This window comes from Gopherus flavomarginatus, chromosome 5, assembly GCF_025201925.1.
Source record: "Gopherus flavomarginatus isolate rGopFla2 chromosome 5, rGopFla2.mat.asm, whole genome shotgun sequence".
Classification (NCBI taxonomy): domain Eukaryota; kingdom Metazoa; phylum Chordata; order Testudines; family Testudinidae; genus Gopherus; species Gopherus flavomarginatus.
In genome coordinates, this window is record NC_066621.1 from 86,394,472 (window position 1) to 86,421,896 (window position 27,425).

At 50.1% G+C, this 27,425-nt stretch overlaps 1 protein-coding gene across 3 annotated transcripts in view; it reads right to left on the reverse strand.

Annotated features, from left to right (window-relative positions):
• Positions 1–606: 606 nt before the first annotated feature.
• The window catches only part of AMBRA1 (autophagy and beclin 1 regulator 1), a 197,552-nt gene continuing 170,733 nt past the window's right edge, over positions 607–27,425 (reverse strand). For 2 of the 3 annotated variants that reach the window (XM_050955228.1, XM_050955227.1), the window contains exons 16-18: positions 17,851–17,943; positions 15,752–15,945; positions 607–2,296 (exon numbers count right to left, since the gene is read on the reverse strand). In XM_050955228.1, the coding sequence (XP_050811185.1) occupies positions 1,806–2,296; positions 15,752–15,945; positions 17,851–17,943 (778 nt within the window). In that variant the 3' untranslated portion in view covers positions 607–1,805. Of the gene's footprint in view, positions 2,297–15,751; positions 15,946–17,850; positions 17,944–23,016; positions 23,118–27,425 lie in introns of those variants that run through there. The other variant, XM_050955229.1, reaches the window with a different exon arrangement.

Consider the following 27,425-nt stretch of genomic DNA (forward strand, 5'->3'; position numbering starts at 1 on the left):
GGCCTTATTTATTGGGATGCTCTTGCAGTGTTGAGGTGGGCCAGGCAGGTGCCGGGTGACAATAACTCAGACACAGTGGGGGAAGTGCACCTCACACCAGCGTGGTTATCACGCCTAGCCCCCATGGGTTTAAGAGCACAGTCTCCTCTCTGAAACAGGCCCATGGCCACCTCTCCTCTCCTCCCCAGGAAGCAGGCAGATGTCTCCTGGCTTTCTTGGGGTAGGGGACTGGACAGGAAGGACATTTCCTGGCTCTCCTGGAGCAGACAGCTGTGTTCCTATTGTTTTAGCGGAATATAGTGGGATTCAACTACTTTCCCCTTGCCTTAGGAGGTGAAGGGGAGAGCAAGGGGAAAGCCAGGGAGGAATGTACCCAGCTGTGCAATGTTGGAGCAGGGCACTTGGAAGCAGGACTCCTGAGCTCTATTCCCAGCTCTGCCAGCGACTCGTCACAGAGGTGATTCTACCCATTCCCCTTTGTGGGGGGTGAGGGAACGAGAGGTTGTTTATGAAGCACCTGGAGCAAACTGGCTGCAGGCGCTATGGCAGGGCCAAGCACGCAGACACACACTCCCCCAGCACACAAGAGAAGACAGCACGCCAGAGAAGGGTTTGTCATATTTTAATGACGTTGATCTTTGGTGTTTCCCTCGTTAGCACTCAGACTCTCCCCCTACCCTCCCGCCACAAGCTTGCTGGGATGGAGAGTTACAAACGAAAAGGAAAATCACATTTTAGACTAAAAACAAAATATTATTAGAGCCTTGATTTCTCCACTAGGAACTACATGTACAAGGTCAAGATTTCACATGCAACACCTTACATCACAGACCCATACCTCATGCCCTGACCTGGAGCTGGAAAGTCAGTCACCCGCTCCCTGCCCCAAGGAAATGCAGCCAGGCAATGGTGCCATGATGCTGGCAGGCTTTGCCAAGATGGCTCATTCACGTTAATATTGGCACAGCTGGGGGTGTGAAAATATTGGAGTATCCTTGAGCTAACTGCATCCACCTCACTCCCTCACCCTGCATTTGCCTCCATTCTCTCTCCCCATTGATAGCAGCTCGTTGCTAAGCTGACACTCAAAGAAAAGGGCCTCACTTCTGAGAGGCTCCTGGGTATATAAAAGGATGGTGAAGCTTAAGCCTGGCTCCTTCTACTCCAGCTCTGCCCCGGGAAGATCGCACACTGGACAGCAACAATGTTCTCTCTAGTCTCCAAAATGCTCCACCCTTCCCAAGGGGCACTGGGGCCATGCCATGGAGTGGGACTCTGGCCTGGAAGACTCCTCCACTGCACTGGCAGAGCTGGGGCATCAAATCCAGGATATGCCCAATAGGGTTGCCTGTCTCTGGAGGACACTGCAGGCTCCCTTCTCTGATATTCGTTCTTCTGCTCAATCCTTGGGGCTGGTGGCAAGCAGGGGGAACACACTCATTTTAGGAATGGTAACATTTAGAGCACTGCAGGGTTAGGGCTAAGCCCAGGGATTCCCACTAAGCTGGGATATTTACACAAGGCTCAGAACAGCATTGTTAGAGATCATTAATGTTCTCATAGAAACTGTGCAGGAGCATGGGTGCTGGAAGCTAAGACCAAATAAGCTTCTTCTCCTTGGGGTCCTATAAATTTGGTGGCTTCCCTTCCATTTCTGCTCTCTCCGCACAGGTACAGAGGCCCTCTCAGTTACCATCATCCTATCAGAGCTACAATACCCCCACTCTTCCAGCTCCTTATCATCAACTGTGAGGTACAGGTCTCTGCTTAGCAGTACAAGGGTAGCACCAAGACACAACTCATCTCTACCTGTTCCGCGACTCCCCACTGGTGCTGTCGTTACTATAGTAGTTGGTATTGTCAGGAAGATGGTTATTATTGGTTAGGTCACTGTATTCAATTGGTCCCTCAGTGTCCATAGAGGACTGGGACTGCTCTGGCAGATCCAGCCCATCGGCTCCTTGTCCTTCACTCCTGCTAGGAGCTGTCTGCGGGCTCTGGCCATGCTCTGCTAGCTGCATAGACTCTGACAGGATCCGTCCCTCCAGCTCAGCTGCCAGCTCGTGCGAGGTGGACTGCTGCATCAAGGCACCATCAGCTCCCATGGATTCCACACCAGTCTGAGAGCTGCGGTGAATCCGGTGACTCACAATGATGTTGTTGCCAAAGCCGCCCATGGATGCCATAGTGGTGCTCTGCTCCCGCTGGACCACAGCAGTCATGCCACCCTCAGCCATCAGCCTCTGGATCCTGCTGAGGGCATCGTCTCCACTGGCCCCATATTCTGGACCTTCACCTGGAGAAGAGAACATAAGACGTGGCCAGAGTACACAAGAGACAAGAACTATGGGACAAAGAAAACCATGCTGGCCAGCCAGAACGGAGGAAGCAGAATGGTCCAATGCAGCATGGTGCACATGGACTAGGACAGGTCAGCAACAAGGCACGCGAGCTCCTCTGCAGATGTGCAGGGTTTGCTCCATACAGACCCTGGAGTTTAACTGTATTTTGTTTAACTTTTATTAAAGTGACAAACAAGAGAAATTCAGCTTTGACACCACACATCCCTCAGAGAAGAACATCTGCCCAAGCCACAGGCCCCCAAAGCTGCCAGCCCATAGGACAGAGGACTGAATAATCCCTGCCAGCCAGCATCAGGGATGGGTAATGCTGCCCTGTCTAAAGGGCCCTGAGGGTGGAACACTTGAGGTAAAGCTCCTCAAAAAGCCATGGGTGAGTGTGTCCATGGTATCTACACACCACTAACACCAGGCTCTCCCACAGAAAACAGCCAACATCACACAACCAAAGTGACAAACCATCCTCAATAACCCACACCCTGCACATGCTACTCCTCTCCTCCGCCACACTAGGGAGGGGAGTAGTCCCCCCCACAGAGCACTGTGAGTCAAACTCCCCTGTTGTGCTCCACCTAATCTAGAAAATATCCCAAAGTGGAAGGCCCTGTTGCCTGAAGGTCAGTGCACCAGCCCCAAGCTCACAGGCTGCAATAGGTCCCAAGGCAGAAGACAGGCCCCCTGGCAGACCCCACCCACTCTAAGGCCACATAGAGCAAAAGACAGATTGTGCAGCATGTCTGGTGGGCAAGAGGTGCTAAGCACAGCACAGCCTCCCCCTCGAGCGGCTGCATTCTGTACTAGCTGCAGCACAGGAGCGGTTTCCAAATGAAAGAGAGAAGCAACAGACCGGTCCCAGACTAGGGTGGCAAAGATTAATAAGAGAGTCCTGGAGACCCCTTTCTACCACATGTTCACACCCATCCTGGGCTCCCTCAGGCTCTAGGAAAGAGAAACAGCATCCCTGAGACACACAACAGAGTCTAGGAGGGAGCTCTTATCAAGCCATGCAGGTGTGGAGTGAAAAGGTCACAGAGACAGAGTTTCTTCCCAGCTGTGAGAAAGGTCAGAGAGTCCTCAGGGCCCTGAGGGGAAGAGCACAGATCAGCATGCACTGCAGTAAACCAAACACTTTGCCATGTGGCGAGAGGAGCTAAGAACTCACTTCCAGTGCCCCCTCTCTCTTACCCCACCAAGAATCTCACAGAGGGGGGTCCCCTCGCCCCCTCCAATCAGAGGGAGAGGCCAGGGTTGGAATGGATAGTGATCCATTGCTGTGTGCACAGAGCAACCACGAAGCAAGATCTGAGCCCGCACATCACCACAGTGGAGAAGACTCAAGAGTCTAAGTGGAGAGTCTAAGCACAGGCTCTATGGAGAAAAAAATACTACAAGAAATAAAGCCTGGCAAGAGGAGGAACAAGTCACCAGTGCAGACAGGTCTGGCCCCTGATCCACTTACTCCATTCGCCGTAAGCCTCATCTAGACTATGCAGGGAAAGGTTCTGATTCACTGGAATGTGTTAGAATGATTCCACAGAGGGATGCAGTAGCCTGCCTGATTCTTATTAAAGAGATAAATTTCACTCCCAGCTCTGCACTGATTAAAACAGAGGAGAAAGGAGCCAGCTTCTCTGGCAGCAGGGGAAAGAACATAAATATGAGCAAGACTATAGCGCAGGGGTAGGCAACCTATGGAACGGGTGCCAAAGGTGGCACGCGAGCTGATTTTCAGTGGCACTCACACTGCCCAGGTCCTGGCCATCAGTCTAGGGGGCTCTGCATTTTATTTAATTTTAAATGAAGCTTCTTAAAGATTTTAAAAACCTTATTTACTTTACATACAACAATAGTTTAGTTATATATTATAGACTTATAGAAAGAGACTTCTAAGAACGTCAAAATCTATTACTAGAGAAACCTTAAATTAGAGTGAATAAATGAAGAGTTGGCACACCACTTCTGAAAGATTTCCAACCTCTTCTGTAGGGAGTGTGTGTCGGGGGGTGTTTAAAAACCAACAAAACACTGAACTACAGGGCAAAACTGACACTGCTCCATGCAGTGGCCTGGATAACATAGCTACAATGAGGGAGCCGAGAGAGATTCAGCCTGGTCCACACACAATTTTTGTACCATTGTAACTATTTTGATTAGAGCTGTGGTGTTTCTTTTTTTAAACCCTGTTACACACACACAGCTTGTCAAATTTTACTATCCATGGCACCAACAGAGGGCTGGGCGCTTCACAGACCGAAACAATTACCGGATCCCTGCCCCACGGAGCTTACACTAACTAGGCGATATGCAGACCAAAGCAGTGGGGGATGGGATGCAGTGACAAGCAGGACCAGATGGGTGGGTTGAGCACCTGGCTTGGTTCGGAGGTTTCACTTTGGAGGGATGGCTGCTGTAATTTACTGACATTACTCTGAGGAGGAAGGTCTGGTTTGTGGAGGAGAGGGTGGATGCCTGGAGGACACAGACAGGTGCCTGCACAGAGGTGCAGAGCTGATTGAGGGTGAGGATGACAATAAGGGAAGTCTGGGTGAGTAGGAATCAAGTGCAGAGAGGCAGTCAGGCTGCGCAGGGCTATGAAGAGAAGGAGGAGGAGCCTATGTATGATACATTGGTGATGGGAACTAGCTTTGGGACTAGCAGGGCCAGATGTGGTAAGAGCAGCGGCAGGGAAGAGGATCTTTGTGGCAGCATTCCAGGGAACATCTAGGAGGCCAGAGAGGAGGCAGCCACAAGAATCAGGGACCCACCAAGGCTTTTAGCCAGGGGGACAGAGATGAGGAAGTGAGTCTGAAGATGCTGCGTAGGAAGAAGGGCAGGAATTAGAGATAGCATCAATGTGGGAGAGATGGAGGGGGGAACAATGCTGAGGCTTAGCTTGCTGGCCAGAATGTCACCAGAAAGAACCTAACAATGGAATCCCAGCCTCACAGGTCACAGATGCTGGTTATTTCAGCTACGCATTAACCTCTCTTCCTGCATTGCCTGGGGAATGACAGAAGTGAGACACACACACACACACACACGGACAAGAATCATACAGGAGCATAGTAGCCGCAGAATCAAAACACCAGGTTGTGGGCGAAGCTGAACCAGGTGGTTAGCAGCTCTGAATTCTTCCTTCCTGGAGGCAAGTCAAAGCCAGGAGAGCCCCAGGGCAGGTTGTGGTGGGGACCCACATCCTATTGCTGCAGCATGGCTGTTTGAATTTTGGGGGCATGGATGGTGAAGTTCTGAAATCCCATGAATTGGTCTGGATGGTAACAGCCATGATCCACCTAGGGCAATGGTTTTCAACCTTTTTTCATTTGCAGACCCCTAAAAGATTTTGAATAGAGGTACAGACCCCTTTGGAAATCTTAGACGGTCTGCAGATCCCCAGGGGTCCACAAACCACAGGATGAAAACCATTGTTCTATGGCAACGACAATCTTTTGCGTATCCCTTAGACATAGTCTGGGGACCCCCCTAGGGGTCCGCAAACCACAGGTTGAAAACCACTGGTCTAGGGAATGCTCTCCAGGACCATGGGATGCAGAGGTGCTTGAAAAGGGCAGAACATTCTGGGGCAGATTTGGGTTAAGGAATTATATGCGTTTACTTTTGAGGTGCTGTGGCCAAAGGCTTCTGGGAGCTAAACGACATCAGCCCAAATGGGACTCTTAGCACCAGTCTGGCCCAGTGACTAAGATCCCAGAACAGTTACTATAAGGAGCCTGCAATAAACCAGCCCCTCTGCCACTAAAGAGGCAATGAAAACACAATGCCTCCTCAGAGGGTACATGGAGCACTAGTGTATATAAGGCAAAGATGCAGGCCCCCAGGAGAGAAGGTCCTTCCTCCCATCCTCACAGGACCCTATACAGGGCAGCAGACATGGCCCCTCAGCTGCTGCAGGCTGGGAGGATATTCTACCTAATGACTGGTCACAGTGCATACTCTTGGGACCAGCAGCAGCCAAAGCAGAGTGCAGCTCACAAGTCTAACCCTCACAGCAGTCATGCTGCTGTCTACAACTACTTTTCAAGGGCAGCCAGTGTAAAGTGCATTGCACTAATCTAGCCTAGATTGCATCGGTGCAGGTCACCACAGTACAGAGGGTATCTTCAAGAAAGATTAAAGCCCAAGTTAAGAAAGTTTCTTCTAACCACCACCACCACCAAGACATGAGAGTCTATGTTCAGCTCTTGGTGGCCACTCCCACAGCATCTACCTAGCTGCATGGGGCAAACGGTAAAGGGAGGATATTCATTGAGCAAGCAAGTTCCTCCACACACTTTCCCCTTCTCTGGGCAACACCTCCACCTTTTAGAGGTATAGTTTCGGTCAGCGTCTCATCCTCTGCTAGACAGAGACTGAATGGCTTCGGTAAGAATATCAGGAGCATATTGACCACAATTCAGACCACACCACTGCATGTGAATAAGTCCTTTGTTACGAAGTATCTGGCAATGCTGGAAATAGAAAGCATTAGAAATCCAGAGCTCACAGTATTGACTAGGGGCATGCAAACCAGTTCCTAACTTTAGAGGCTGTAAATACCTGGTATTCCCCCCACCCCCACCCCCACCGCACGCCCCGGGGCTACAAGTCAGCCAAGATTGTCAGCTGGTACAGGTGCCAACTTTCTGATTTCCTGGGGGTGCTCGACCCCTGCTCAACCCCAGGCCCTGCCCCCATTCCACCTCTTCCCCCAAGGCCCCACCTCATCTCTTCCTGCCCCCACTCCTCCCTCTTCTGCTGATCAGTGGTGGGCAGGAGTTGCTGGGCGGGAGGGGGAGCAGCAGATCAGTGGGGCCCACCGGTGAATGCTGAGCATCTACTATTTTTTTTCCATGGGTGCTCTGGAGCTGGAGCACCCACGGAGTCAGCATCTATGTCAGCTGCTACTCCTGCCTCTGACACGCTCAGACATTAACAGCATGTGCTGAATACGAGCACTCCCTGCAGCCAGTCAGGCAGATCATGCCTATCTCCCCCCAGTTCAGATCACATGCTTTACTAAGCTACGGCTGGAGTGGAATTCTAGGGTTTGAGGCGGTTGTCTGTTCAGAGAACAAGTGCTGATTCCACAACAGCAGGCCCTGCTGCTCAGCAATTTATCACGTCAGGAGCGGTCATATTAAGAAACCCGAAAGTGTAGAGAAATGAGTGCTAGAGCTTCTAAAAAAGGCCAGTGGGGACTGGCCCTCAATATCATTGCTGCACCCACTGGCTTGGTCACTCCAGTCCCTTACTCACATACAGCTGAGCAGCCCAGCTGCTCTTTCTTTGGTCCAGCTTTTTACTTTTCTTTCCCTCTCCTCTCAAATGTATAGCAATTGCCTCAACTACTAGGCAGCAGAGACAGTGTCTCACACAGTCTGTCCCATCAGTTGGATAAGATCAGGACAGGAGGGAGGGAGGGAGGGAAAGCTGGGCTGATGACTGGGTGTCTCACTATATCTTCCAACTCTTTCAGGCTTCACTGGGGTTTGGCTGGTGCTCAGCGTGAGCAGAGAGCTAGTATAAGAGGAATGAGCTAAGTGACAGTTCATTCCACTTTTGCATTAAGAGGCTGTTCGCTCTCTCCTCACCTTTAAAGCTCAACAAATACATTGGAACCTCATGGACTCTGCAAAGACCCTCACACACGCTACACAGAGAGCAGTCTGGAGGTCTTCCTCACCCAGCTGGCCCTACATTGCCTTTCTTAGGAGGGCCGAGTCAGCCTGCTCAGCAGAATGCAGATTTCTCCTGGATACTAGTATGACATGCAGAAGTAACATACTCCCTTTTGTTTCTGGATGGGGCACGAACCTCTGACTCCCCAAAGGTGAGTCTTTCTGAAACAGTCTCTGCCTCACTAGGTCTTGGGAACATTGTCCCCAGGGCACCACTCTCTTGAGTGCCAGTGAATTTTCCACAGCGCTAAGCAGCTCCTGAGAAAAGTCTCTGCATGATCCCAAGCCCTTCTTTGTGGAACATGATGCTCTTTACTAACAGCTCTCCTCAGAATACCGGGACAACTGGCACCGCAGATGGCTTTAGGTAATGCTCACATTGCAGCAACATGGTCTAGGCCAGGAGACCATGGCAATTCTTTGTGGGCCAGGAAAGCAGCCAAGACCCCACATCACACCAGAGGCAGAGAATTCAGACTAGCAGGCAGCCAGCTCTGCAAGTGAGGGTATTGAGTGGAATGTGAATGTGGACATATCACACGGAGAAGGAACAGCTGCTCATCTTCCACCTGGGTTGTTCCGATGTCAGAATTCATCTTGCAGCAGAAACTGACCTTGAAACACCTGAACTGCTTTGCCATTCACTTGGGATATGGATAAACCAGCTCCACTCTGTCAGGCACAGAACAGGATCACTGAGCCCAGCAAATGGCCCAAAGCCAGCTGGTTGGAACTCCTTCAAGGAATGCAAACATTAAACGGAGCCACCCATAGCATTTAAGTTATAAGGCACTTCCCAAGGCTCCAAAAGATTCCTATTCCTATTCCAAAATAAATGCAAAGCCACAGGCAGAGCTTATGGCTACTTATCCCAAAGAGTAGGGGATTCCACCAGTCTGTGCAGCTGGCGCCAATATCATATTAGTGAGTATGGCAGAATCATCCTCCCTAGTGGTTGGAAATGAACTCAGATGTCCTCTGCCAGGCTGCTCTAGGAAGAGGAGAATTTTGTTTGGAGTAGCAAGACTGCAAACTGGGAATGTATAATGACTCCCATAGAGCCAAGAGACAGCAGGCAGGAATTTTACAGCTAGCAGAGGATGTAAAGCACTTTCCACAGGACATACAAAGGGTGTGGCATTTATCTTCCCGGGTGCAGGGATGGCAACGTAACGCATGCTTAACAGGGACCCAATGAGCAGCGGAGTGGCATACTGGCACCTCCCTCCAGGTGTTATTTTGTTCTCCAAAATCTCAACTCTTTTTAAAAGAAAGTCAGTCTTTAGCTGTTATGGCTGTGAGCCTCAACAGCAGGAACCAAGTGTAAATGATGGAGAGAAATCTATTAAATGAGTCTGCTGAGAACATTGGAATAATAGCTCAGAGGTGTGAACTGCCCCTTAACTTGGATGCTCAAGGATAATTGCGGTGTCAACATTGTTACCTATTTCATACCTCATGTCAGAAAGGAACAGGAGGGTCACAGTTCTGCACAATTTATTGCGAGAGGCATCTCATTTTGGTACCATACAGGATACCGCCACTTATTTTTCCACAAGCCCAAGGATTTAAATTAATATTGGAAGGTTTTCTAAAAGCTCTACTCTAGGGAATATTTTGGGAAGTTCTGTGGCCACTGCTATACAGAAGGTCAGACCAGATGATCACAATGGTCCTGTCTGGTCTTAGAATCTATTAATTGACTCTAGCAGGGCCCGTGGCCACATTCAAGCCCCACTGAATGGTAACTAAGCTCAGGGAGCTCCGAGAACAGGAACAGTCCTTCTGATCATTAGTACGAACTACTCAGCAGTGAATTGCCAAAATGAGACACACAGATGGAATTTATTTGGTGGGAAGATCTGAGTGTACCACCACCATTTCTCATCCACGGTTTGACCTCTGGAGGGAGGGGAAATTTACAGGGAACCACAAAGGATCTGATAGTATATGCCAATCAAACAATCTACCTTCTCCAGCTAGTCCTTTTCATCAGAGCATCTCTTAACGGAACAGGAACTGAATTCACAACACCACATCTGACTATGGTACTACAGTGACATAGCCCCAGTGCTAGACATGGCCTTAGATGTGTGTGCGCTCAGCGAGCACTGCTGAGGTCTTTACAAAAGTGCTTCACTTACACCAGGGTCCTGCTGGAATGTTTCAGGCATATGCGACGGCTCCTGGCTACCTGCAGCTTGAGAGGCTCAGCATATACTAGCCCAATGCAATTTCCTGGCTTTATTTTTAGAACCTCTTTCCACTTGTGAGAGCATCCAGTTCATTAAGTTAGAGAAACAACTTCTCTAAGGGCCTAGGTCATATAGCTATTTGTACTGGGCTGTAAAACAGGCTGGACTGATTACAATCAAATCAGAGAGACCAGAAGCTGCACATGCATAAGGATAGTCATCCTGCCCTGGTCTCCCAAAAGAGGGACAAGGTGACCTACTAATAACAGATCTTCTCATTTTTAGGATACTATGCGCTCATACTGCACTTATCTGCTCAATGGGTAGTAAAGTGTCTGTATTACAACCCTCTAAACACAGGCAGATGCTAGGTAGGGGTTGGGATGAAACACGCCACTCACCAGTCTCCCACCAGGGGTCTGTTTTGTTTGAAGTTAATGTAGTGATCAGAAGAGAGAGGGACAGATATATATTGTTAAGAGCAGGGATAGGGCAGGCAGACTGTTGCACAAGCTTCCCTCACCCAGCTCTGCCAACACTTCTCAAGCTCAACCCGTAGCACCTCTCCTTTAATATTCCAGTCCTGGGCTTCTCCTGATAAACAAATTGTGTTGATTCAGTGATCTGTACAAATGTCAATTAGGGACTACAATGGAATGCATCAAACTCGTGTCATTTCTGACATGGTCTGGATTAGAAGTCACGTTTCCTAAAGGTCGGTGTGTTGGGAGGTCCTCCTTGTTTCTAAGGAGATTTAATTTGGCCCTCAGGCAAGCAAGACCCTCCCCACTGCATCTCTGCATCTTTGCAAGGAAACTGAGCCATGTAAATACCAACATTTAACAAAGACTCCATGTTAGAGCCCAATCGGAATTACTCCTACATCTGTCAACTTAAAAGGAAGCAGGAGACAGACACATTTTTCAGGAGTCAAAGCATCTTTCAAATATTTCTTAGTGCCTTTCTCATAGCCTTTCACCCAGACCCGGGTCTCTCTGGCTTATGCATGCTTCACAGGCGACAGTTCACAAGGCAGTGATTAACTAATGGAAAAGGCAACGTGCACTAGAGGGATTTGCTTCTAATAAATTCACTCCCTGTGCATTCATTCTTCCAAAGCAAGCACAAGGACAATTAGAAAGGCAAAGCCTCTGCAGGAGCTTAGCAGGGAGAGGAGGAGACTGTATTTACACACAGAGAGATTAATTAGATTTCTGATGCTACACTGCATATTTCTTTCCACAGAAAGTATACATCTGGGAGAGCACCATGACGTGGAATTCCCCATACCAGGAGAGGGGACAGCAGGTGGTCCAGAAAGCCACACCCTTGTTTCCAAAGGAGCTGCAATGTACACTTGATTTTTTCTCTCTCATTATGAAGCTGGTCACTAAACATTTCCCCTGGTGCTGCCTAGACTCACATCTGTTTCATCCACCCTGCTGAGTGCTTCCAATAATAATACTAAGCCCTTCTATAGTGTTTTACATCCTCAGAGCGCCATACAGAAACGCAAATTAATCCTCACAACCCACTCTGGGATGTACTATAGGGAAGTTTATCCCCATTTTACGGATAGATTAAATAACATGCTTGAGGTCACATACTGAGGTAGTGGTAGCACTGGGATTCATGTTTAGGAGTTCCTGGTTCCTAGCCCTGTGAGCTTACCATTAGACAATGCTATTCTCCTTTTAAAAAGGCATCAAACTCAGTATGGTTGAAGATTCTGGCAGGTGCAGAAACAAGAAAACCATCCAAAAGGCAGCAAGACATCTAAACAGCCCAGTGTAATGTGCAGCCCCATTGGTGCCAGGCATGGTGGGAGGGTTAAGGTGGACTGGCTGATGACAGCTTGACCCTGTTCTAGGCAGGGTTAGATGACACAATGGGATAGAACTGGGGGGGGGGGGGGGCACTCTACACTAGTGCTTCCAATATTTCTAGCACAAATGGAGCCATGACAGTGCTACAGCAACCACAGACTCCTCAGCACAGATGCAGCCCTAAAGCATAAGATGCTTGTGACGAACTGGGAATGTTCTTAATGTTTTCTGTGAATACTGTGTTGGTGCCTCAGTGTCCTCTAGGCAGTTCTTAAGAATCTGGCAGAGCAAAGGGCCAGTGCACCTAAATGCCTGACCCTCTGTCTCCTAGCAACTGATGGCCTGGGCCCCTACCCTGCAAAGGTGCCAGCTGAAGGTGTTGGAGACAAAGGGATCAGGTGACCTCCTGGCCCAGGAAAGGAGCTGAGCAGAAAGGAGGGGCTGGGAGGGGTTGTTAGTCTGGAGCTGGCGGGGGTCGAGGAGTGAAGGGCAGATGTGAGGGGTCTGGGTCACTGCCCCCCAGAATGGACCCAGCTGAGGGTCCGGTTCGCTGTATCTACAACCTCTGTTTTAGACCCTGTTCCTGTCATCGAATAAACCTCTGTTTTACTGGCTGGCTGAGTCATGTCTGACTGCAAAGTGAGGGTGCAGGACCCTGTGGCTTCCCCAGGACCCCGCGGCTTCCCCAGGACCCCGCCTGGGCGGGCTCGCTGTGGGAAGCGCACGGAGGGGCAGAGGATGCTGAATGCTCCAAGGAGAGACCCAGGAGGTGAAGACGTGTGAGCTTCTTGCCCTGAACAAGTCTGCTCCAAGGGAGAGGAGGCTCCCCAAAGTCCTAACTGGCTTGCTGGGGAGCAGTTCCAGAGCATGTATTACATGTGGAGCACAGGATTCGGGGAAATGCGGAGCACAGGATTTGGGGAAAATCTGGGACTGGGTCATCTTGCCATGTGTAACAAAGGCTGGTGGATGCCAAAAAGCATGTCAGAGGTGTAACACGGAGGCTGCTGGAATCAGAGCACTGACCCAGGGCGGCTTAACACAGACATTCTGAACATGTGTGTATGCTGGCCGGAAGCACCCAGTCACGAGAGCTACAGCAGCAGACACTGAGAGGCCCTCAGGGTTACAGGGCAGGCAGTGACACTGGTTTGGATTGCACCCCAGAATGTGACAGTGCTAACTGATTGGGATGCCAGTCACAGAGGAGCCAAGGTGCCAGTCTATCCAAACCATCCTTCTCACTTCAGAGAAGGCTGGGCCACAAGTGACTGGGAAAGGAATGGGCCTCCTTGCAACAGCCCTCTGCCACTGAATTCAGCTTTTGGGGGGCCGTTTGCTCTGATTGGTTTATAGTTAAGGAGCTCCAATGTTCTGAGCTGCTCTTGGGCCTTGGTAAGCATCTGCTGATGGGCACAAGCAATGAATCAATAAGATCCACTGCAGAATAATAATACTCTGTCCATCTCTAGTGCCTCCTTCCAGGCTACAAACAATGAATTTATTCCCTCAGAATCCCATTGGCATGTAGGGCAGTTAGTTCATTTTGCAGGTGAAGTGATTTGCCCAAGGTAAGCCAGTGGCTGAGCCGGCAATAAAGCCCACGAAGCCATGCTGCTAGCCCGCAAAAGGCAGAGGGAACAGCAGGAAGCATTTTTAACGCTCTCCTCTCTTCTCAAAGTGCCAGATCTGTGGTACCCTGAGAGCTGGCATTGCAAGATGGGGCCGCCACATGAACAAGAGATTTCACAGGCTCAGGCTTTCAGCACAGCCATTATTTCAAGTTTATTGATGAACTGTGCCTGCCCCAGGTGCTTGTGTATATGAAAGTATGTGAGAATTTCTAACTGGACTCTTATAGCCAACCTGTCCACCTGACAGGGACCTGCAAATAGACAGCTTGAACAACTGGTGAGAGGATGTGACTCCCAGAACCCTCCTCTTCAATTGCCTCCTCTCCCATGCACAGAGACATATCTATCTATGGTGAGCTCTCTCCTGCAAACACCACCTCAGCGTTCTTTTCCAATGCTCCCCACTGAGCCAGCTTAGCATGTCTGACTTCTCCAGTATGTCCAGTCTCTAGCGCCCAAGACTCTAGTGAAGAGAATCTCTTCCCAGACTGGTTAGGGACTGGTCACAAACCAGTCCCTGTGTCTGGAGACTGAAAAGTTATTTAAAAATTGAAACAAAATCAAGCCCTCAGCTGGAAGAGTAGCAGGGGAGAGGAGGGCTGGAGAAATACACTGATTTCATGGTGAAACAAGGATAAGTGACACCCAAACCAGCCCCAGTTGCTATGTTGAGGTGCTGAGGGTCCCGCAGCCTGCTCATCCAACAATCTTTACTTTTCTGTGTAGCAGTAGTTTTCCCTCCACTTGCTTTTCTCAGGCACCACGCCAGGTACAGCGAAGGGAACAGGATTATCCTTCTCATGAGTTTGGCATCAGCACAGCCCATGTAGCTTCCAGCACGGTTCACATGCCCTCAACTGTACTAAGCTGCCCAAGAGGTTAATTCTTATCCCACTGAGACAGGTCGCCTGGAAGCCACTCTCAGATCAGGAGGGCATTTCCCACTTGATTGTGAACTGAAATGTCAGGACCAGGGTAGTGCAAATCTGTGTATCACACACTGACCGCTGGCTACAGTACAGGCCACAGAATAGGCAGTTAGCTCAGCTGCAGAATAAACAGGTCTCACAATAAAATGCCCCTCCCCACAGGGTCCCCCAGCATTCACACAGCTTGTTCCTATAGCCCAGACTTCATCATCAACAAAAATGCACTCAGAATCACCTCCTCTGAATCACACTGCCACTTTCCTTATAAGGGCTACACTCAAGCCAGAGTTCCCAAACTACAAGCTGGGAACAGGTAAGCTGGCCCTGACACTTCAGGTACTTGAAAGAGCTCTAAGGCATGTTCTTCATCATGGGGGAACTGCACTTTGGAAGCTTCCATCCCTGGCTTTGTCGCACACTCCAACACATCTCCCCCTTATCTGAGAAGTGGCAGAGATGTCCCTGAGCAGTTCAGCTGGGATCTTACTGATGAGTTAATGCAACGACAGCCCCGGCACAACCCAAACCAAGGCAGATACACAAGCCCACTTTTGGAACTGTGATCATACAATGGCAGAAGAGGATTTGCAGCATCTGGCCCTGGCAACAGGATGACATCAGAAAGTATAATCAGCTTTTGAAGACTGGGGTAAGAGGGAGTCTAGCTAGACTCAGGCAGGGGAGAGAAGAATGAAAAAATCTTTGCACTGTCCAGTCTCTCATTCTGGGAAGGGAGAAGGGAGATGTCTGCACAAGCAGCACCATGAGGAACTTATTTATGAGCAACCATGTTCTAGAGAAAGCTTCTTTCTGAACTTTGAAGCAGAGGCCATAGCTATTGCATAGAGCTGACAAGTGAGGGCCAGGAAGAGGGAAAATGCGGTGCTCAGCTAGGCAGAGTAACACTCAACAGAAATGAGGGTTATAAGGGAATGAGAACCTTATCACCAGGCCCCACTGCAGAGGATAACTCAGAGGCTGGTGATGCCTATTTGCAGATAGATGCTGGAATATTGACATCACAGGTGGTTCATGGGTCACCAGAACACTGTGTGTATGAACTCCCTTCCACGCAGCTGGCAAACACAAGGTAGCTCTGTCAAAGAGAGGATACTGCCCAAGCTCCTACCTTCTCCAGTTCCTGAGGTGGCAGCACCTGGCTCCTGTACCTCTCGCTCTGTCTGAGTCTCTGCATTCTGCAGCAGAGGAGCCAGGGTCTGAGTACCCTGTGATGTCACCGAGGTGGTAGGGTTCCTGGGCTGCAGGCCTATGGCATTCATTAGGCCCATGTCTCTGTCCGTCCTCCATGTGGCTCTGCTTGTTCTGAATAGAGACAAACAAATAAACCAGGAGCAATGGGGGGGCTGACAGCTCAGCCTCCCATGTCCCTAGGAACACAACAGCATCCAACTCACTCTCCTCTCTCCATCCCAACCAGGCACCTGGTAGTCTAATCCAACTGCTTTGCAGGCAGTGAGGAATGGCACTTACATCATGCTATGAATGCCATCTCCCTCCTTGGTTTGCTGCTCACAGGACCTTCTGCTTGATGTTTAAATCACACTGGGGCCTTGTCATAGGGTCCTTTACCCAATGCTACTGCCCCATAGGCTGCATGGCTGTTTGAGAGGCACGAACATACCAGCAATGCCACCAAGTCAGCATAACAAACTTTAGGCATTCGGAGTTACTAGATTGAGCAGCTCAGGAACATACATTTATGGAAAGCTTCTCTAGCTCAGGAGATGGGTCTGGGTTCCAGGGCGATTTAGCAAAGCAGGGTTGCTGCTCCTGAGTGTATGATCTGCATCGCGTCCCTCGCATTATCCTCTTGGTTTGTCAGCACCACACACTAGCTCCCCTCTAGCATGTGTTTCAGCCTTCTCCTCTCTCCAGCAGGACTGGACATGAGGCTTGTTATTTTATTTTCAGAAACAAGTAATTGATATGTAGGAGCTTCCCAGGTGGGAGTGTTTGCAGTGAAAAGGGACTTTTCCCTGCACTGGCCTCTGGCTGCCTGTCCTGCAAGTGCTGAAGGGGCTGCAAGAGATCACCTCATCCCATGGATCATATTCTTCTGTTTAATGCTCTGTAATCTTTTGATGGTCTGAACCCACCCAGCTCCCCAGCCCTCCAACAGGAATCAGAGGTTTCTCAAAGCTGTCCTGCCTCCACACCAGATGGAGAGAGAAAGGGGAAGTCTGGATTTTGCTCCCCAGCACATCACACTCCTGCAAGACTAAGACACAAGGAGAGAGATCTGATGACTAAGGAGGGGAAAAAGCTCCACCTAGCTGGAGAGGACGACACCCTATGCATTCGATGAAGTGGGCTGTAGCCCACAAAATCTTATGCTCAAATAAATTTGTTAGTCTCTAAGGTGCCACAAGTACTCCTGTTCTTTTCACCCTACAGAAAAGGGACAGCATCTCTCTTCTCCCACCCTGCAGTCTGACTGGGAACTTAGGACTGCTTGGGGGAGAGATGGGGGAGCTTGGACAGAACCACACTCTGAGCTCCAATTTCCTTGGGATTCTGGAGTTCAGGTATCAGATGGATAGCCTGGGGAGGGAGTGCCCCTCGCTGGGGCAGGAAGCTAGAGGGGACTCCATTCCCACGTTTAGGGTACTGTGTGCATCGCTGGACAGAGGGGACTGGGATTCCCCATTGATCCTGGCTGTCTATGAAAAACCCTTCGGGATTTTGGGGGAATCTAGCTCTGCTTTTAGAATTTGTTATAAAGGAACAACTGTCCTGTGACCAAGAATTCAGGGATTAAAGTCATTAGCACTATCCTTCGATTCCTGGTCATTGGAGCTGTTTAATGGATTTGCCTTTGCCTGTAGCTGACCGATTATTCTCCGGGTACCTTCCCCAGTGCCATTGACTTTACGCAGCACTTTTCATACTCCGAGCCACACATGGCTCCCCAGCAGTTTGCCTAAGTGTGCTACTGATGGCAGGCGGGGCCAGAGGTGATAGATGTACTTCAGTATCGTGGTCTGCCCCTCTGGGGACCAAATATTATTGCCAGTGGTGTGTCAGCTGGCATTGGCTGGGCAGTGCCAAGAGAGAAGTTATGTACCTGATGATGCCAGTAGGATGGGAGACTGGAGGAAAGTATGGGCATGCAGCACTGTCAGCTGTAGTAAACCCAACAGGAAGAACCAAGACAGGGAGCACTCTGATTAGCTGCCTCTAACCCTCCTTTTTCCTCCTGAGACTCACCCAGGCCGCTCCGTGCTCCTGTTGCTGGAATGCACCGTGAAAACAGTCTCATTCAGCTGGTCCCAGTAATACTCAACTCCAGAGTTTAATGCCCTGAAATGCCAAAAGGGGGAAAACATTAGAAGGGGAGATTGTTCTATGCAAGCCCCCTACTGGTTGCCCTGCATGACAATACTCAGCACTTGTCTAATCTGCCCATCCAGCTTGGCTGAGCAGTCATAACCATCTGCAATAAGGGTGTCTATGCCTGATGCACAGGTCTTCAGTGGGCCCCCAGGACAGGCTCAGATCCTGCCCAATTTAAATGAACATTTCTAGGGCTTATTGCTGCACAGTCTACCAATGATGGAGTGCTGTCTTAGAGCATCTCTGCACTCTGAGCTGAAGGTGTAATTTTCAGCTCAGGTAGGTGTTCACACACTAATTTTGATTGAGCAAGTTCACTAAAAATAGTAGTGCAGGCATAGGCTAGCTGTCTGTATAAGTCCTGTCAGAGACTCTGACGGCCAGCCCTCCGCCTGGGCTGCCACGCCTACACTGCTACTTTTGGTGCACTAGCTCGACCTAAGCTAGCGCATATACATCTATCCGAGCTGGAAATTACACCTTCAGCTGCAGCACAGATGTATCCTGAGCAAGAGAGTAGTGAACTGCTCCCTTTATTTCCGTGGTGTGTTAGTTCTGAAAGACCACATCGCAGGCATGCAGCTGCACATGCATTTATCACAATTGCACTCGTAAGTCAAGTAACTATACATCCAAGTGGGCAAGTACACAAAAGACAGAAAAAGCACTTGTCTAAAAGGCAAGGCGTCTAGCAGCATTTTACCCCACTGAGCATGCTAACAATTACTCAATACTAAACATCGAGGTACTATACAAGGGTCTTTCCTTCTACTCGTAAATCTCAGTGCAAACATCTCGCTGGCACTGACAGGTCTTCTGTGGAATAAGAATGGATGTAGCTCAGGTTCTTAGACCACAAATGTAACTTGGCCCTACCCACAGAATAGGTTTGATACAGAACAGCCCTGGCCCAAGGGCACAGACTGGAAAGGACCTAATAGGACTTCGTCATGTCTAACTTCTGTGAAGGGGCACAAGAAGATGCAGGGAGGGATGTGCATGTGCATCATCCACGCTGCTCCACTAGTCACTCAGGGTCTGGAGCAGAGCAAGTGGGTTCTTCATCAGGAGCTCTGGCATGCAGTGTACGGCACTGGTGCCTTCCAGGGATTTCAGCAGTCACATTGCTTGGTTGCTGAAAGCCCGGTATGTCTAGGGTCACAAAATGCTGCTATTGTTAGTCCAGTTAGCAGACTTAGGGAAGAGGCCTCAGGTGCTGCTCCTGTCCTGCAGATACTGGGTACAAAGTGAGAAAAATATCTCAAAAGATATGAATGCACACGTGTTCCAGTCACCCTAGAATACGTGCTGCAGAAGCAGGGAGCAGTTGAGCCTCCCACATCCCATGAAGGGAAGCATACAGCCGGGAAATGCACGGTTCCCCAGAGCTCTGAGAGGCAGCCAAGCTCAGTCAACAAGTTGCACAGGAGAGCGTGTGGAGCATGGTGAGCAGAATAAGGGCCAAAGGGCTTCTTAAAGGAACAGGCAATGCAAATACAAAGATATAGTGACACACGAAGCAAAGGGCCAGGAGGTGCCAGGCTATCCTAAAACACAAAGGAGATGATCACTGCACAGCAGGAGAATCCAGCTTGTTAACACTAGGGGTCTAAGGAAGAGGAAAGAAACAGAATTACATCTGCAGACCTGGGTTCACATCTAATATAGATCACATCAGAAACAGTCTCAATCTAATCCAGAGCAGATGTTTGTCCAGGCCATGGGAAAGTCTAGTCAGGGAAAAGCCCAGGATAAATGATATATAACCAATTAGTTCTCAAGTGCAGTGACAGAGTAATTGTGATAGCAGTGGCTCAGTACTGGATTAGTGAGGAGGGCCGTGGGTCAGGAGTGAGGTGCATCAGCAGGATGGCTGCAGGGGAGGATTGAGAATTATTGCAGAGCTGTGCATGTTGGAGGACTAGGACCAGCAAAACATAAATGGCTCTAGTTCAGGTGCAAATGCAAAAGCCAAAGAGAAGAAAACATGCACAGTCTGCAGAACATGATCTGTCATCACATTTTTCACTGAGCTAGTCCGACAGCATTATACCCATGTGAAAGCAGCTGCCAAGGAGCCAACTATTTACAAACTCTTCAGAATTTATTGACAGATGGCCACCCATCACTAGAAACTCCCCAATCCTCCCCAATGTTCTGCCTGATACACTGAGACAGCAAAGCTTGACAACTAAGCCTACAAGGCAGCCGCATTCCCTGGGAATGAAAGTCGTTCAGATCTCGCAGTGAAATCCTCCCAAAAGCACCTAGCTGCTTTGGCATTTGAGACTACTGGCCATCAGAGCTGCGCTGAGCCCAAACTCCCACCCTGTCCTCTGAAGCTCCCTCTGCCCCCAAGAGCACACAGTCCCCACAGCAGCCCATGCTGCTGCTACTCTTCATTAGGGATGCATGCCAACTGCTGCTATCATCTTCAAACAATTGGAGATATAAAATTTCAGTGTTGCCCCTGGTGCAAGTTCTGAGATGGTGAACACCCCACATGCTCCACTCCCCACACCAGCTGTTCAGTGGCTCCCTGCCCCCTGCATGCTCCCTTCTTGGGGAGGAGTATAATCCAGCTTGTTGCTGTCAGAGCAACAATATAGCCAGGTTGCCTGCCCTGCACATTTCAGAGAAAACAGGATTACAACTCTCACTCCCACCCCTGCCCTTTAGCCGGAGTTCTTGCTGCTGCTCCCCATTTGTTGGATAGGACGGTCCATTCTAACTCCATGCTGTCAGCTTGCCCCTTTCCCTGGACAGGGAAATCAATAGCCATTTAATACATTACTTCATATTCAGGTCTTAAATGGTAGCATTAATCAGCTAAGCTCCTGCTGCCACGCTCCTATTAACCATCCATTAGCTGACCAAGGGCTGCGGCCTTTTGCTTTCATTCCCCTGGGAGAGGAGCCTGTTGGAAGCATCAGCTGCTTACCCCCACCACTGGCTCTGGGAATTCTGACAGACAGGACAAAGCAGAGTCTGTTTGATTTCATTATCTGTGGAAGTGGGATGCCCTCTTCCCTCTTCACTCAGGACCTACTCTGACCTGGTTGCTAGGTTTTCATTTAGAGTGCTCAACGGGAGGCCAGGTGAATGGCAAGTGCCATCCACCCACTCTAAGCCAATGTGCCAAGCATCCTAACTGTCCTTCTTTTGCCCTCCCTGGGCTAGCTACTCTTCCTTACCCCAACCTTTTAAAAAAGTGTCAGGATGCTGGAGTCATCTGACACAATCTTTATTCCATCCTTCGCCATGCCCTTCCCTACCCTCTTTCTTTGCCTGTCGGAGACAGTATACACTCATCAGGGCAGGGACTGACTGCTCTCCCTCTAACATGCTATAAAAAGTATGGTGCTAGATTATTGGGAAAAAACAACAACAAAATAATCCTCCAGCCTTTGTGGACTCAATCTCAAGCCCAAGTGGTCTCCAGATCTCAGACAGGGAAATGCACACTGGGATCTTTGTGGGAACTTGAGATATCCTGGTTCAGGTACAGGAAAATGGCACAATTGTGGGTACTACCATTCTCACACAAAAGGGCTGCCTGTCTCGCCCTTACCATTTTAGGCTATGTTTCATTGCATAGGTAACCCAGGTGATTGGCACCCAGATTAGCCTAGCCCAGGTGTGAGCATCTCCAAAGTAAAGCCTTACCAGCGTTCATGTGTCCTCGCTAGTTCTGCACGTCATGCATGTCTAGGGGTATATCCCATGATCTTTTGAGGAGAGGCTCTAGGATTCTTTCCCAGAAAATTATGGGAGAACAGGTCTGTCCTTTGAGGGGAATACAGGAAGGGCACTAGATAACTGTCAGCACTTGAGTGATTTAGTCACAAAACAGATGGGTTCAAGCCAGAGTTGAAGCAAAACCTGGGTTTTAACGCCCATCCCAAGCGAGTAAGCTAGCCTAGCATGAAAGCATCTTTGGACCTGCACCAGAGGGTGTTCTGTGTGCATGGATAGGGGGCTGAGAGGAGGGTGTGTGGAGCTAAAAACCAGGTTAACTGTGCAGTGTAGCCATACCCTAAGATGTAATCACAGAGATGCTGCTATACTGAAGCCTCCTATTAAGTCTTCGTCTACATGAGAAACTTGCATTGGTTAAATAAGGTGCGATTTTTAAAGCAGTTTAGTCAAACTAGCACAACCCCCTGTGTGAACATTTTGTTCGGTTTAAACCAAGTTTATTTTGGTTTTGCTTATGATGATTTAAGAATTGGTTTAAGACAAACCAGAAAAAGCCAGTCTTGAACCAACATCAGATTGTCCACAGGGGCTTGTACCAGTTTAACTAAATCAGTTTAAAAAAAAATAGTGCAACTTTCTTGTGTAGATGAGGCCTAAAACTTCATTTCTACATCTTGCATTACAGAATATTGTTAACTTGAAACAGTCAGTCAGTCTTGCACAATGGGTTTCCCAGTTCCAGTGAATGTCATCAAAGTCTGACTATTCAGTTGAGAGACGCAGAACTAGTACTGTACTGGAGGGAGGAATAGTGTTCAGGTAATGGGAATACCTAACTTTTGTCCTAGCAAGATCTAGGCACAGAAATGCTGGAAACAACATCTTCTGAGGCTTGAGGTGGCATCTTTCCTCGGAACAGCACCGGATGTCTCTTGGATGCAACTGCAGTAAGGAGGGCATTCACTGCCCAGGGCCTCAGAGTGAGAAATTGCAATTTTCCATGCTGCTGCTAAGTTCTTATTTTTCTTCCTTTTTATGGCTGTCAAACAAGCTCCTTAGGCCCTCCCTGGAAATCCCCATCAGCTTTGCTGAATGCAGAGCTGGTCATAGACTGGCTGCCCCAACAGGGTACCTGCCCCATGCTGTGTTATACAGTTGTACAAGGGCTGGGAGTAGGGCCTTCAAAAACCAAGCAGAAACAACCTAAGTAGTCTTGCCCCTCAGTCTGGGAGCACGACCTACATTGCATGTGAGCCCAGTGGCAGAGAAGAAACTGGGGCTCCTGTTCACAGATGTGCTTGATTGATTTTGCCATCCATAAGGGGAAAACTGAACACTCACCATTTGTAGTTTCCTAGGCCAGAAGGGACCATTGTGATCATCTAGTCTGTGCTGTACAGCAAAGGCCATGGAAATTCCCCAACTTAGTATCCAGAGCAGAGCTTTTAAAAAAACATCCAGTCTTGATTTTAAAATATCCAGTGATAGAGAATCCACCACAACCCTCAGTAAATTGTTCCAGTGGTTAATTGCCCTCACTGTTAAAAATGTACACCTTATTTCCAGTCTGAATGTATCTAGCTTCGACTTCCAGCCATTGGATCATGTTATACACTTCTCCACTAGACTGAAGAGTCCATTATCAAATACTTGTTCCCCATGCAGGTACTCACAGACTGTGATCAAGCCTCCCTTTAAACGTTAAACTGAATAGACTGAGCTCATTGCCTTAAAAAGAATTTACCAAGAGAGCTGCCCCAGGGCAAGTCCAACATCAATCCCATAGTGAGGTCATCAGGGATGAAAACTTCCAGCAGGCATATACTCATAGACGGAGATCAGTAGGGAAGTGGGACTAGGCCAACAATGCTAAAGTCTTGCTAGGTGCAGTGAAGGCAATCAGTGTGGTGGCAGAAGCCATTATGAAGAGGCTTTTATCTTGCAATGGGCTGAGCTTGCCTGGCAAGGGGGATCATGTTTCAAACAGCTCAGCTTATGGGACATGGAAATAATGCTTATCAAGATAACGCTTATACGTCTTTCATTTCAAACAATCCCAAACCCCTTAAAGTGAAATACAAGCAATGGTCAGGGATAACCTCACACCTTACTACAACCCAGAACAACCACAGTACAGTACTCCATGGAACAGAGTTGGGGCACTGTGTTCAGTTGATTCAGGGTCACCATTACCACTTCCTGCAGCCTCTAGGACAGAGGTGGGCAAACTACAGCCCGCGGGCCACATTCAGCCCACAGGACAGTCCTGCCCGGCCCTTGAGCTCCTAGCCTGAGAGGCTCACCCCCAGCCCCTCCCCTGCTGTTCTCCCTCCCCTGCAGCCTCAGCTCACTGTGCCACTGGCACAATGCTTTGGGTGGCGGGGCTGCGAGCTCTTGGCGGGTCGCACAGCTACAGAGCTGCGGCCTGACCTGGTGATCTGTGCTGCCTGGCTGCCTGTCCTGGTGCAGCTGCGCTGCCAGCCACCAGTGCTCCAGGGAGTGTGTAAGGGGGCAGGGAGCAAGGGGGGTTGGGATAGAGGGCAGGGGAGTTCGGGGTGGTGGGGGTGTGTGGATAGGGGCTGGGGAACAGGAGGGTTGAATGGGGGCAGGGGTCCGGGGCGGGGCAGTCGGGAGCAGTCAGGACTGGAAGTTCTGGGGGCGGTCAGGGGACAGAGAGCAGGGGCGTTGGATGGGGCAGGAGTCCCACGGGGGCCTTCAGGGGGCATCAGATAGGGGGCCAGGCCATGCACAGCTGTTTGGGGAGGCACAGCCTTCCCTAACCAGCCCTCCATACAATTTCAGAAACCCGATGCAGCCCTCTAGCCAAAAAGTTTGACCCCCCTGCTCTAGGAGGTCTCCTCATCTGAATACCAACCTAGTCTGAAGCTACTTGGCTTGTGAGATCTGAAAAGACCCAACATGAGGTGAACTAGCAGCAGACCCAACCCATACAGAACAGGGCTGGGTGAAACAGCCAGCTTTCACACTGCAAAAGCTCCTCTCTTGCTTCAAGAATATCAATTTTTAAGCCAGTTTCAGAAATCCACCATAAAGTCAATTTTGTCGTCATTGTGGGTCATTCCGTAAATTTTAAGGTAATATATTAAACAGTTTGCATTTTCCATGACAAAAAACACCTCCTCCCATCTTCCTGCTATGGTGAGGGAATGAACAACCAAGTGAAAGTGCACCAGTCAATCAGGATATTGTTCTTGTTTGGAAAGGCTGAAACACCAGGACCTGCCTCCCTGGTACCCCACACAAAGCTTCCCCCAGCTCCCAGCTGTACTCCACACAATCAGCTTTTATCTCCTGCCCACAGAGAGGATGAGTAAGGGACCTAATTTCAGTGTAGTAATCATAGTGCTTGTTCCTATGAATAACTGGACAGTACAGATTTATGTACGCGAGAGGTTTGGATCTCTCAGCAGCTGCCCAGATAGGGAAATACTAGCATCTACAGTCCTGATTTCAATACAATTTAACTTCCTGTGCAGGAGATGGATCACGTGCAGAGAAAGAGAGGAATCCAAGGTCCTTCACCAAAGGCTCTTAAGCAAAGTAAGCAGTCATAGGGTAAGAGGTAAGGTCCTCTCATGGATCAGTTAAAAGACAAGAAACAATAGGTAGGAATAAATGGTCAGTTTTCAGAATGGACAGAGGTAAATAGTAGTGTCCCCCAGGGATCTGTATTGGGACCTGGGAAAGAGGGTAAAAAGTGAGGTGGGAAAGTTTGCAGATGATACAAAATTATTCAAGATAGTTAAGTCCAAAGCAGACAGCGAAGAGCGACAAAGGGATCTCAAAAAACTGGGTGACGGGGCAACAAAATGGCAGATGAAATTTCATGTTGATAAATGCAAAATAATGCTTAAGCCAAATATTTTTTTTAGTAAAAGAGGGAAGCACCAGAGAAGAGGGTTGGCTTATGAATGGATATAGAGAGGGAGAGGTGGGACACAGCCCCTCCCTCCAACAGAGGGAGCAAGGAGAGGCAGCAGAGCCAGAAGGGAAGAGGCAGAGCGAGAGAAGGACCCCCTGCTGCCAAAGACCTGGACTGTCCCCGGGTATTCAAATCAGGCCCCGCAGTTCCTAAAGCCAGCCCTGTGGGGGGGTCCCGGGCGAGGGATGACATCATGTGGGGGGTGGTCACAGAGGTTACTCCCCTGACTCCCAGCTACACCCCCCCAAAAATTTCCCCACCAGTTGTTGTCCTGGCCCGTCAGGGTAAGCAGCTGGCACGCCGGGACACTTTGTTTACTTAGGTTTTACCTCTATGCTTGCGGATGCTCGAGGTAAACAAACCATCTCGGCTCACCAGTGGCTTATCCTGATGGCCCGGGAGCCAAAGTTTGCTGACTCCTGAATTATAGAGTAGGCTTATGAACGGGTTATAAAAATTTTCCATTTCTATTTATTGGGCGGGGGGGTGTTGGCTTATAAACGAACCGGCTTATGATCAAGTACATATGGTAATTTCTGCCAACCCCCAAACCTCCCCTACACAAAAATGTGAAGCTATTTAAGGTAGGGAGTTTATAAGCTCCACTAACAAGGTCTCTCCATTGAAGCTATCTGCAATGTGGAGTTTGTAAGTTTCATGAACTAAATCTATTTGGTTTGAGATCTCCTTAAATCAAGCTTCATAAGAAGAATAAAATGCTTAAACCCAGAGCCGGCTTTAGGCCGATTCAACCGATTCCCAGGAATCGGGCCCCGCGCCGAGAGCCGGAGCCCCAGCCGGAGCGCAGCAAGCAGTCCCGCTCTCCCGGCCGGAGCCCCGGCCAGAGCCCGACAAGCCGCCCTGCAGCCCCGCTCTCCCGGCCGGAGCCCCGGCCGGAGCGCGGCAAGCCACCCTGCAGCCCCGCTCTCCCAGCAGGAGCCCTGGCCGGAGCGTGGCAAGCAGCCCCGCTCTCCCGGCCGGAGCGCGGCAAGCCACCTTGCAGCCCCGCTCTCCTGGCAGGAGCCCCGGCCGGAGCGTGGCAACCCGCCCCGCTCTCCCGGCCGGAGCCCCAGCCAGAGCGCGGCAAGCCACCCTGCAGCCCCGCTCTCCCGGCCGGAGCCTGGCAAGCCGCCCCGCTCTCCCGGCCAGAGCCCCGGCCAGAGCGCGGCAAGCCACCCTGCAGCCCCGCTCTCCCGGCTGGAGCCCCGGCAAGCAGCCCCACTCTCCCGGCTGGAGCCCCGGCCGGAGCGCAGCAAGCAGCCCCGCTCTCCCGGCCGGAGAGTGGCAAGCCTTCCCGCTCTCCCGGCCAGAGCCCCGGCCGGAGCGCGGCAAGCCACCTTGCAGCCCTGCTCTCCCAGCTGGAGCCGCGGCCGGAGAGTGGCAAGCTGCCCCGCAGCCCCGCTCTCCCTGCTGGAGCTCCAGGCCCTTTAAATAGTCCCCATAGCCCTGGGATAGCGGGGGGCTCTGGGGGCTATTTAAAGGGCCGGGGCTCCAGCTGCCTCTGCCACCCTGTCCTTTAAATAGCCGCCGGAGCCCCGCCACCCCCATGTATTCTCCAGGGCTCTCGCCGCTATTTAAAAGGTCTGGGGCAGGGTAAAAGCAGGGGAGCCCTAGGCCCTTTAAATAACCCCCAGAGCCCTGGGATAGTGGGAGGCTTGGGGGCCATTTAAAGGGCCGGGGCTCCAGCTGCCTCTGCTGCACCCCCTGCCCTGCCCCCAGCCAGCTCTGCACTCCGTGCCCACAGCCAGCCTCTGCCAAACCCCCTGCCTTGTCTCCAGCCACCCCCTGCCACACACCCCTGTGGCCC